Genomic DNA, 12,642 nt, shown 5'->3' on the forward strand with positions numbered 1-12,642 from the left:
TTTACAACTGCGACCTGGCCAAGATAAAGCAAAGCAGTGCGATAAAAAACAACAACACAGAGTTACATATGGGGTAAAACAAAACATAAAAGTAAAAAATACAACAGAAAATATATATACAGTGTGTTCAAATGTAGCAAGTTATGGAGGTAAGGACATAAATAGGCCATAGTGCAAAATAATTACAATTAGTATTAACACTGGAATGATAGAGATGATGTGCAAATAGAGATACTGGGGTGCAAATGAGCAAAATAAATAACAATATGGGGATGAGGTAGTTGGGTGGGCTAATTTCAGATGGGCTGTGTACAGGTGCAGTGATCGGTAAGGTGCTCTGACAACTGATGCTTAAAGTTAGTGAGGGAGATAAGAGTCTCCAGCTTCAGAGATTTTTGCAATTCGTTCCAGTCATTGACAGCTAATAAGTAGAATCAGGTGTGTTAAATTAGGGTTGGACTGAAAACCCACAGGACGGTATATCTCCAGGAAGAGGGTTGGGCAGCCCTGGTCTATGTCATGGAAAGCGCAGGTGTTCATAATGTTTTGTACGCTCACTGTATGTAGTACTCTAAATACACCAATTCATGTTAGTTCAAAATAATATTACACAGAAATTGCTGACACTATTCAAGCCAACAAGGGTTCAAAACTTGAAAGCCAATGATTTCAGAATCATCTTTTTGCAGATAGAACCTTATAGTCCCAAGCTCTCGATTTGTCCTGGGTACATGCCAAACAATGAGAAATGTATCTGGTTGGGTTTGTCTGTAGTGTCGTGCCACCAGCACTCTCTACTCCCATATACTCTCTCTCAATATATCTATCTATCTCTCACATACACACACCACAAAGTACACATTGTCTTTTGCTTTTGATTTGCCATATTTTATTATAGCAGCCAAAAAATGAGGCTCTATACACTTTCTTATATAAATCATAAGAATTGATCCAATTTACAAAACACACTAATGAAGGGAACCTTTACACATCCAGAGACCAGTCAGTCACAAGGAAGACCACAGAGAGAGAAAGAGAACAAGAGAAAGAACGAGAGAGAGAGAGATGCATCTATACCTGAAACAGAACATGCATCTACAAGACGAGCTTTCCAGCGTTCCATAGAGTGGATGTATAGTTAATCCCCTTCCCCCTGTCCTCCTTCCCCATCCTCTCATCCTCCCATCCTCCCATCCTCTCATCCTCCCATCCTCCCATCCTCCCATCCTCCCATCCTCTCATCCTCTCATCCTCCCATCCTCCCATCCTCTCATCCTCTCATCCTCTCATCCTCCCATTCTCTCATCCTCCCATCCTCTCATCCTCCCATCCTCCCATTCTCTCATCCTCTCATCCTCCCATCCTCTCATCCTCCCATCCTCCCATTCTCCCATCCTCTCATTCTCCCATCCTCCCATCCTCCCATCCTCTCCCAAGCCGCGTCATCTATGCCAAGATGACGATAGGGGCAGTTAAACAATGAGAGGGTCTTTAGAGAAACAGAGAGAGGGAGGAGATCCTTCTTTATCATAAGCCGCTGAGAGAAAGGGGAGAGTAAGAGAGTAAATTAGTCATTTTAACTGGTCTTCATTGGCACATTTTAATACGCCAATGCCAACCAATTGTATGGCTAGAGAGAAGTAGAGAGAGAGAGAGAGAGAGAGAGAGAGAGAGAGAGAGAGAATGAGAAATGAAAAGAAAGAGAGAGTTGGATTCAAGCCATCCCCTCAGCCTCCTTTAGTTCTTGCAATTGCAGAAGAAGCTGTGAGAGGCTATACTATAAATGTCTATGTGTATATACATACACTCAACAGTTATGCATTTTCTCTCCACAGTAAAAAAAACAACAGACATACATATATCACCATCCTCATTAGGATTCAAATGAATTCTTCCCCAATAGAATGATCCAGGATTCAGGACACAAGTGCCAGGTATTGTTGTGAATCATGTGTCTGCTAGATGACTAAAATGTAAATGTAATGTGAAATGTGTACCCTACAAAAACGAGCTATGCCAAGCTGCCGTCAAGTTATTTGCGTGTTATAAGCATACTGGTACACTGAAATGTTCACTTTCTGTTCTTATGAAAGCAAATCATGCCTTTTCGCTAAAACGCATCAGCTAACCAAATTCATATATGAAAACACATTTTAACTCAAACATTGGTCAGTACACACACACATCCCTAACTGAACACAATCAACCAATAAAATATGAATAGAAAAGAGGCACTTCAGATAGTAGTAGTAGTACACACACTGCTTATCACACACACACTAGAGTCTCAACACACACATACTAGCTAGTAGCTACAGTATTAATACTTGAGCCCATATTATCAATCACATTACAGTATACCTGAAAAGCTTATTTGAGCCTGTGCGTCTCTGAGAGCTACAGAAGGCTTTGTGTAGGAAGATGGGATCCGACAGCCAATGATTCACCCTCATCGCCAGGCTCAGCAGCCAATAGGAAGATCAGCTCAGGAAGTAACAGAGATATCTCATATAGGAAGACACAGATTGTCGAAGGTGCAAGATTCCACACAGCAGCCGCCCTGTCAAGCAGTTGTTCATATCCTATCAGATTGTTTGTTTCATACTTCCAACCAATCAGGCTGCTTGTTGTATGCTAACTCCTACATGTGATCTGCTTGGCTAGAAGGGTCTGTACAATTATGAGTGGATTGCCAAGTGCAGTCAATCAATACAAAAGGATGAAATACGTTGTGACAGAGAGAAAACATTGCAAGAGTAGTTTAACGTTAAGGATTGTGCTGCATACTAAACTTAGCTACTACATCATAAAAACATTGCATGGGCCAGTATTCCTACAATGACCCCCCCCTCCCCGCCTCCTCCCTGCCCCCCAAACCCTCAACACATACACCACTTCTCCCCACAACTATTATCCCTCCAGTCTTACAATGGTACAGTCTCAATGTACTCGCCCTTCACCCCCTCCTGGAGGGTTTTGGTGGAGGCAGTACAGCCCTTGGTTCCCTTCCCCTCTCCTCCCCCATCCCCCCCTCCCCCTGAGTCCTGCTTCGTCATTGGACTCCGAGCCCTATGGGGGTCTCCTCCTCTCCTCTCCCTCTCCAGGATGGGTTCTGCCACCCTGCCTCCTGGCCCAGCCCCAGCTCCTCTCCTCCTGGCTGGGGGCCCCCAGAGGAAGGTGTTGGCCGGCTGGTAGTGCTGGTGGGCGTAGCGGAGCAGTCTGCGACGGAGGGAGCGGAGGCGGATGGTGTAGACATAGTACTCCAGGATGCTGTGCAGCATGTTGGGCAGGGTGCCTCGACACAGAGCCTCGTCCAGTAGCAGATGCACCAGGGGGGCCTTGAAGGCCTCGAAGCCGAGCTCACCCAGAGACTTGAGGATGCGTGTGATCCGCAGGTAGTTGTGCTGTGACCTAAGGAGAGAAGGAGAGATAGGTAGGTTGTTCATCACCTGAGTGTATTGCACCAAACCACCTACCTCCACTTTCTTGCATAAATCAGAGAGAGAAAAAGAAAGCAAGCCAATGACACAGAAGGAATTAATACTCTGTGAGTGTGTGTGTGTGTGTGTGTGTGTGTGTGTGTGTGTGTGTGTGTGTGTGTGTGTGTGTGTGTGTGTGTGTGTGTGTGTGTGTGTGTGTGTGTGTATCACTCACTCATTGAGGTGCTGGAAGCGTTCTTGCCAGTTGGAAGCTCGGGTGACATTCCCAATCTTATCCAGGAGTTTGATTCCGTAAAAATCCAGCATGAGTGTGTATGCCAGCAAGAATCGCCGCTTGGCCTCCCGAGTGCTTTGGAATTCCTATGGGACACAGCAAAGATCAGTCGGAATTATGAGTAGATCCCACAATATTCCAAATTCCTGTACATGATGACATACTGACATTTTCAGATCAGTGACATTTTCAGATCACAATGGTCAAGTTGCAGTCAAATCGGTCAGTGTGTGGTTAAGTGGTCCTGTTACAGTCTTTACCTTGATCTCCTCCTGAGTGAGTTCTTGAGCATAGAAGTTGAGCCCTTGCTCCCTCAGAGGGAAAAGCCTGCAGGAAAGACAAAGAGAGCGAAGAATGTCACAGAGTGTGTTTAACTCTCTGCCCCCAACTTTTCTATGCATGCCTCCCCGTTCTCTCTTCCCTGTCTTTATTGTCTTTCACTTGCTATCCCCCTCTCCCCCTCTCTTTCTCTATACACATCTTCCTTTCTCTTTCTCTCTCCCACTGACGTCTCTTATTAAGTCAATTGAAGGAGTGCAAGCCACCCTTCTGCACGCGCTCACTGCTGCTTAGACACCCACTAATTGATATTATGCTAATGATCAGCTCTGTCAGAAAGGAGAGAATGAGAGAAACCAAGAGATAATAAGGTTGGTGCTAAAGGGACTAGGTGAGATTTGCAGCATACAGTGGGGAAAAAAAGTATTTAGTCAACCACCAATTGTGCAAGTTCTCCCACTTAAAAAGATGAGAGAGGCCTGTAATTTGCATCATAGGTACACGTCAACTATGACAGACAAAATGAGGAAAAGAAATCCAGAAAATCACATTGTATTGCTTTTAATGAATTTATTTGCAAATTATGGTGGAAAATAAGTATTTGGTCAATAACAAAAGTTTCTCAATACTTTGTTATATACCCTTTGTTGGCAATGACACAGGTCAAACGTTTTCTGTAAGTCTTCACAAGGTTTTCACACACTGTTGCTGGTATTTTGGCCCATTCTTCCATGCAGATCTCCTCTAGAGCAGTGATGTTTTGGGGCTGTCGCTGGGCAACACGGACTTTCAACTCCCTCCAAAGATTTTCTATGGGGTTGAGATCTGGAGACTGGCTAGGCCACTCCAGGACCTTGAAATGCTTCTTACGAAGCCACTCCTTCATTTTTACATTACATTTTAGTCATTTAGCAGACGCTCTTATCCAGAGCGACTTACAGGAGCAATTAGGGTTAAGTGCCTTGCTCAAGGGCACATTTACGTCATTTAGCAGACGCTCTTATCCAGAGCGACTACAAATTGGTGCATTCACCCTATAGCCAGTGGGATAACCACTTTACAATTATACTTTTTTTTTTTTTTTTTTTTTTGGGGGGGGGGATGGGGGGGGGTAGAAGGATTACTTTATCCTATCCCAGGTGTTCCTTAAAGAGGTGGGGTTTCAAATGTCTCCGGAAGGTGGTGAGTGACTCCGCTGTCCTGGCGTCGTGAGGGAGCTTGTTCCACCATTGGGGTGCCAGAGCAGCGAACAGCTTTGACTGGGCTGAGCGGGAACTATGCTTCCGCAGAGGAAGGGGAGCCAGCAGGCCAGAGGTGGATGAACGCAATGCCCTCGCCTTGGTGTAGGGACTGATCAGAGCCTGAAGGTACGGAGGTGCCGTTCCCCTCACTGCTCCATAGGCAAGCACCATGGTCTTGTAACGGATGCGAGCTTCAACTGGAAGCCAGTGGAGTGTGCGGAGGAGGGGGGTGACGTGAGAGAACTTGGGAAGGTTGAACACCAGACGGGCTGCGGCATTCTGGATGAGTTGTAGGGGTTTAATGGCACAGGCAGGGAGCCCAGCCAACAGCGAGTTGCAGTAATCCAGACGGGAGATGACAAGTGCCTGGATTAGGACCTGTGCCGCTTCCTGTGTAAGGCAGGGTCGTACTCTCCGAATGTTGTAGAGCATGAACCTGCAGGATCGGGTCACCGCCTTGATGTTGGCGGAGAACGAAAGGGGGTTGTCCAGGGTCACGCCAAGGCTCTTCGCACTCTGGGAGGAGGACACAACGGAGTTGTCAACCGTGATGGCGAGATCATGGAACGGGCAGTCCTTCCCCGGGAGGAAGAGCAGCTCCGTCTTGCCAGGGTTCAGCTTGAGGTGGTGATCCGTCATCCATACTGATATGTCGGCCAGACATGCAGAGATGCGATTCGCCACCTGGTTATCAGAAGGGGGAAAGGAGAAGATTAGTTGTGTATCGTCAGCGTAGCAATGATAGGAGAGGCCATGTGAGGATATGACAGAGCCAAGTGACTTGGTGTATAGGGAGAAAAGGAGAGGGCCTAGAACTGAGCCCTGGGGGACACCAGTGGTGAGAGCACGTGGTGCGGAGACAGCTTCTCGCCACGCCACTTGGTAGGAGCGACCGGTCAGGTAGGACGCAATCCAGGAGTGAGCCGCGCCGGAGATGCCCAGCTCGGAGAGGGTGGAGAGGAGGATCTGATGGTTCACTGTATCAAAGGCAGCAGACAGGTCTAGAAGGACAAGAGCAGAGGAGAGAGAGTTAGCTTTAGCAGTGCGGAGAGCCTCCGTGACACAGAGAAGAGCAGTCTCAGTTGAATGACCAGTCCTGAAACCTGACTGGTTTGGATCAAGAAGGTCATTCTGAGAGAGATAGCAAGAGAGTTGGCTAAAGACGGCACGCTCAATAGTTTTGGAAAGAAAAGAAAGAAGGGATACTGGTCTGTAGTTGTTGACATCGGAGGGATCGAGTGTTGGTTTTTTGAGAAGGGGTGCAACTCTCGCTCTCTTGAAGACGGAAGGGACATGGCCAGCAGTCAAGGATGAGTTGATCAGCGAGGTGAGGTAGGGGAGAAGGTCACCGGAGATGGTCTGGAGAAGAGAGGAGGGGATGGGGTCAAGCGGGCAGGTTGTTGGGCGGCCTGCAGTCACTAGTCGCAAGATTTTATCTGGAGAGAGAGGGGAGAAAGAAGTCAAAGCATAGGGTAGGGCAGTGTGAGCAGGACCAGCAGTGTCATTAGACTTAACAAACGAGGATCGGATGTCGTCAACCTTCTTTTCAAAGTGGTTGACAAAGTCATCCACAGAGAGGGAGGGGGGGGGGGAGGATTCAGCAGTGAGGAGAATGTGGCAAAGAGCTTCCTAGGGTTAGAGGCAGATGCTTGGAATTTAGAGTGGTAGAAAGTGGCCTTAGCAGCAGAAACAGATGAAGAAAATGTAGAGAGGAGGGAGTGAAAAGATGCCAGGTCGGCAGGGAGTTTAGTTTTCTTCCATTTCCGCTCAGCTGCCCGGAGCTCTGTTCTGTGAGCTCGCAATGAGTCATCAAGCCACAGAGCTGGAGGGGAGGACCGAGCCGGCCGGGAGGATAGGGGACACAGGGAGTCAAAGGATGCAGAAAGGGAGGAGAGGATGGTTGAGGAGGCAGAATCAGGAGATTGGAGGGAGAAGGATTGAGCAGAGGGAAGAGATGATAGGATGGAAGAGGAGAGAGTAGTGGGAGAGAGAGAGCGAAGGTTGCGGCGGCGCGTTACCATCTGTGTAGGGGCAGAGTGAGTAGTGTTGGAGGAGAGCGAGAGAGAAAAGGATACAAAGTAGTGGTCGGAGACATGGAGGGGAGTTGCAGTGAGATTAGTAGAAGAGCAACATCTAGTAAAGATGAAGTCAAGCGTATTGCCTGCCTTGTGAGTGGGGGGGGGTGGTGAGAGGGTGAGGTCAAAAGAGGAGAGGAGTGGAAAGAAGGAGGCAGAGAGAAATGAGTCAAATGTAGACGCGGGGAGGTTGAAATCCCCCAAAACTGTGAAGGGTGAGCCATCCTCAGGAAAGGAACTTATCAAGGCGTCAAGCTCATTGATGAACTCTCCAAGGGAACCTGGAGGGCGATAGATGACAAGGATATTAAGCTTAAATGGGCTAGTGACTGTGACAGCGTGGAATTCAAATGAGGAGATAGACAGATGGGTTAGGGGAAAAATTGAGAATGACCACTTGGGAGAGATGAGGATTCCTGTGCCACCACCCCTCTGACCAGATGCTCTCGGGTATGCGAGAACACATGGTCAGACGAGGAGAGAGCAGTAGGAGTAGCAGTGTTTTCAGTGGTAATCCATGTTTCCGTCAGTGCCAGGAAGTCGAGGGACTGGAGGGTAGCATAGGCTGGGATGAAGTCAGCCTTGTTGGCGGCAGAACAGCAGTTCCAGAGGCTGCCTGAGACCTGGAACTCCAGGTGTGTGGTGCGTGCAGGGACCACCAGGTTAGAGAGGCAGCAGCCACGCGGTGTGAGGCGTTTGTGTAGCCTGTGCGGAGAGGAGAGAACAGGGATAGGCAGAGGCATAGTTGACAGGCTGCAGCAGATGGCTACAATAATGCAGAGGAGATCGGGATAAAATGAACTAAACATCAGGGAAAGGAGAGAGCAGGCCTCCCTCACCAAAAAAAAAAAATATATATATATAACTCTCCCAACTTCCACCTCAGAATCTATAAGTGTTTCACTGAACCACCCGAGTAAAACTCTCCCAACTTCCACTTTAGAAATTAGAATTGTTGTAAACTACAGCAGACTGTTATCAGTAGCTGTAATTAAGTACAGCAGCTACCAACCACCTAACGTTAATGCCTCGGATGAGGTTAGAAAAACAGCTGAATGGTAGCAGCTAGCTGGCTCAATCAAAGGTACTCTTAAGCATGAAATAACATTGGAAACAATTAACCACAGTTGCAAAAAGTTACCAGTAGCTACCCGCTAGCTAGCTAGCTTTGTTGGTCCAAGTAGTGGGTAGGCTAGCCTCGTGCTTCGCCGGAGTCCGCCGAATACAGTCCTTACCTACAGTAATTACCTACAATAACCTTCAATAACTACCTGAGTAAGCTACCTATAATACCAAACTACAATACCTACCTACAATCTAAATACATGGTTTAAGCTTAACTCAACACCATATAAGAAGCCGAGCTTACCTTTCATAACGCAGCAATGATTAAACGTTGGGTAGCTAGCACAAAGATATTGTATTTAGCTACCACAGTACAGCCTGCTGGTAGTGTTGGCTGGCTAGCAATGGCTACTGTGTTGACTTTATTTGAAAAACGGCGTCGCTGCGAACGAATGTAGCTGGCTAAAAGGATATTGTTTTTAGTTGCTACCGTTGCTAATAGCTACTCGCCAGCTAATCCAGGAGGTGAGTTAGCTAGCTAGCTTCGTGCTACATCCGGCACCGCCGAATACAAAAGTAACCTACAATAACTACACAACAGCTACCCACAACAGCCCACGATGCCTACCTATGCTACTTAATAATATACAGCCCACGATGCCTACCTATAGTACCTAACTACAATCTAAATACATAGTTTAAGCCTTACTCGACAAAGCCCAAGCTATGTATAAAGCCAAACTGGCAGACTGCAATCAGTAGCCGAAATTAAGTACAGCAGCTACCAACCACCTAACGTTAATGATAATGAGGTTAGAAAAACAGCTGAAGGTGGCAGCTAGCTGGCTCAATTACAGGTACTCTTAAGCGTGAAATAACATTGGAAACAGCTAACCACAGTTGCTAAAAGTTACCGGTAGCTACCCGCTAGCTAGCTAGCTTTGTTGGTCCAAGTAGTGGGTAGGCTAGCCTCGTGCTTCGCCGGGGTCCACCGAATACAGTCCTTACCTACAATAATTACCTACAATAACCTACAATAACTACCTGAGTAAACTACCTATAATACCTAACTACAATACCTACCTACAATCTAAATACATGGTTTAAGCTTTACTCAACACCATATAAGAAGACAAGCTTACCTCCTGCTAGAGAAAACACAACCTCTCCCGTCAGCATCCCCCGGGCGGTGTGTTTGGGATCATTGTCATGCTGAAAGACCCAGCCACGTTTCATCTTCATGCCCTTGCTGATGGAAGGAGGTTTTCACTCAAAATCTCACGATACATGGCCCCATTCATTCTTTCCTTTACACGGATCAGTCGTCCTGGTCCCTTTGCAGAAAAACAGCCCCAAAGCATGATGTTTCCACCCCCATGCTTCACAGTAGGTATGGTGTTCTTTGGATGCAACTCAGCATTCTTTGTCCTCCAAACACGACGAGTTGAGTTTTTACCAAAAAGTTCTATTTTGGTTTCATCTGACCATATGACATTCTCCCAATCCTCTTCTGGATCATCCAAATGCACTCTAGCAAACTTCAGACGGGCCTGGACATGTACTGGCTTAAGCAGGGGGACACGACTGGCACTGCAGGATTTGAGTCCCTGGCGGCGTAGTGTGTTACTGATGGTAGGCTTTGTTACTTTGGTCTCAGCTCTCTGCAGGTCATTCACTAGGTTCCCCCGTGTGGTTCTGGGATTTTTGCTCACCGTTCTTGTGATCATTTTGACCCCACGGGGTGAGATCTTGCGTGGAGCCCCAGATCGAGGGAGATTATCAGTGGTCTTGTATGTCTTCCATTTCCTAATAATTGCTCCCACAGTTGATTTCTTCAAACCAAGCTGCTTACCTATTGCAGATTCAGTCTTCCCAGCCTGGTGCAGGTCTACAATTTTGTTTCTGGTGTCCTTTGACAGCTCTTTGGTCTTGGCCATAGTGGAGTTTGGAGTGTGACTGTTTGAGGTTGTGGACAGGTGTCTTTTATACTGATAACAAGTTCAAACAGGTGCCATTAATACAGGTAACGAGTGTAGGACAGAGGAGCCTCTTAAAGAAGAAGTTACAGGTCTGTGAGAGCCAGAAATCTTGCTTGTTTGTAGGTGACCAAATATTTATTTATATACTTATTTGCAAATAAATTCATTAAAAATCCTACAATGTGATTTTCTGGAGAAAAAAATTCTCAATTTGTCTGTCATAGTTGACGTGTACCTATGATGAAAATTACAGGCCTCTCTCATCTTTTTAAGTGGGAGAACTTGCACAATTGGTGACTGACTAAATACTTTTTTTCCCCCACTGTATGTGTGAACCTCAGCGGTGTAACTGTTTTTTCTCGGTGTTATGTAGGTCTCTAAGTTATGTAGGTCTGTTTCAGAGAGTGAACTGACTGAACTTTGCTGTTCTCCTTTCTGCTTGTGGAACACTGTTTAGTTCCTGCAAATAAGAATGAGATACATTTCTATGTCCAAACATACATATGTAACAGACCTGGGTTCAAATACTTCATCTGTATTTGATTGAGCTTGCCTGGTCCCTTAACTGCAAACCCTGCCCATCTGGCACTCCTGGCAGGCTAGAGCAAATGCTCAAAGTATTTGAAATAGTATTTGAACCCAGGTCTGATACATAGTCGCAGGTGCACGTGACACACACATCCATAGTAACTGGAAGGGGCTCTTACCACTGTATGTAGGTGTGATTGTGCTCCAGTTTGTCATAATCTCCTCTCCATTTGGTCAGGATCTCCTCAATGAAGATACCTAGAGATGGATTCAGGTCAATCACATAAATTATACAGGAAACGGGTGTGTGTTACTGTTTAAAACTGTGTGTGTGTGTGTGTGTGTGTGTGTGTGTGTGTGTGTGTGTGTGTGTGTGTGTGTGTGTGTGTGTGTGTGTGTGTGTACTGACCATCTGGTATTAGAGGGATCTTGTTCAGGTAGAAGCGAAGGTTGCGGTACTCATTAGGTAACCGGGGCTCCTTGTAGTTCTAGGGAGGGAGAGGATGAGGAGGAAGAGTCAGGAAGTGTGTGTGTGTGTGTGTGTGTGTGTGTGTGTGTGTGTGTGTGTGTGTGGAGTGTACCGGGTAGTGTGTGGAGTGTACCGGGGCTCCTTGTAGTTCTAGGGAGGGAGAGGATGAGGAGGAAGAGTCAGGATGTGTGTGTGTGTGTGTGTGTGTGTGTGTGTGTGTGTGTGTGTGTGTGTGTGTGTGTGTGTGTGTGTGTGTGTGTGTGTGTGTGTGTGTGTGTGTGTGTGTGTGTGTGTGTGTGTGTGTGTGTTTGTGTGTGTGTGTGTGTGTGTGGAGTGTACCGGGTAGCTGTGGCGATATTTGTAAAGATCCTTTGCAGCATAAAGACTCCTCTTCATCTTGTTGCTGGATTCAGAGTCAGAGAGCTGAGAGAGCTGAGAGAGAGAGAGAGAGAGAGAGAGAGAGAGAGAGAGAGAGAGAGAGAGAGAGAGAGAGAGAGAGGGGAAAAGATAGTGAACACTGACTGAAATAGATAGCCACAATGATATCAACCGCGTTAGTGTGTGGTGTTAAAAGGTTGCTGCTCAGATAATCCCTGAGTGACATACAAACACTTGTAACAACCAGCTGTGTTACAACAGATGTCTGGGTTCAGTGGGTTCATAACTGAACTGGGATTAACTATTTTTGGTGTGGGTACAATAATCTGCCACCTTCTGCCCCATGAACCCAACTCTAGTGTTACGGAGGCTTCAGATGCACTCACAGTCAGTATAATGGTGAAAGGGCACCATGTCAAGGCATATAAAGGTAAAATAAAGGCAATTGACTCATCACAGAAAAATATTGTTGTTTACCTATTTTGTACCAATGAGCAGGGATGCTGCCCTTCAAAGTTGTAGAGTTGTTGAGTAGGCTATTGTCATAAATAAAAATAAATCAATAAATAGAAAGCCCAACGGCCTAAACCTGAAAACAGCAAATAATTGGGGGAATGAGCATACTGTGACATTGACCCAAATCAAAGGTAGGAAGATGGGCTCCCCTTATTTGACCCTATTCTATTTGATGTAAAAAAATAAATAAATAAAAAATAGGTCACCTTCATCAGATCACTGTCCCACTTGCGCACAACACTAACCTACTCTCTCCGCTAGTGCACCCGGGACGTTGAGGACACGAACCCTTTTACAAGACAGCGATAGATAACATTTTGGTTAAAACTGGACGCTATAATGTAGGAATGATGGCTATAAGTTACAATACATCCACTTGTGGCAATGCATAAGACCAC

At 46.3% G+C, this 12,642-nt stretch overlaps 1 protein-coding gene across 1 annotated transcript in view; it reads right to left on the minus strand.

The window, feature by feature from the left end:
- Positions 1-2,924: 2,924 nt before the first annotated feature.
- Positions 2,925-12,642, minus strand: part of LOC311118649 (opioid growth factor receptor-like protein 1) — a gene marked incomplete at its 3' end in the record, with an annotated part of 10,263 nt that continues 545 nt past the window's right edge. Inside the window, exons 2-7 of the mRNA XM_084193438.1 lie at positions 11,690-11,773; positions 11,291-11,369; positions 11,061-11,139; positions 3,975-4,041; positions 3,655-3,800; positions 2,925-3,411 (exon numbers count right to left, since the gene is read on the minus strand). Of these exons, the coding sequence (XP_084049564.1) occupies positions 2,925-3,411; positions 3,655-3,800; positions 3,975-4,041; positions 11,061-11,139; positions 11,291-11,369; positions 11,690-11,773 (942 nt within the window). The remainder of the gene's footprint in view (positions 3,412-3,654; positions 3,801-3,974; positions 4,042-11,060; positions 11,140-11,290; positions 11,370-11,689; positions 11,774-12,642) is intronic.

The sequence above is a fragment of the Coregonus lavaretus genome (genome assembly GCF_964263955.1).
Source record: "Coregonus lavaretus genome assembly, contig: HAP1_SCAFFOLD_2766, whole genome shotgun sequence".
Lineage (NCBI taxonomy): Eukaryota > Metazoa > Chordata > Actinopteri > Salmoniformes > Salmonidae > Coregonus > Coregonus lavaretus.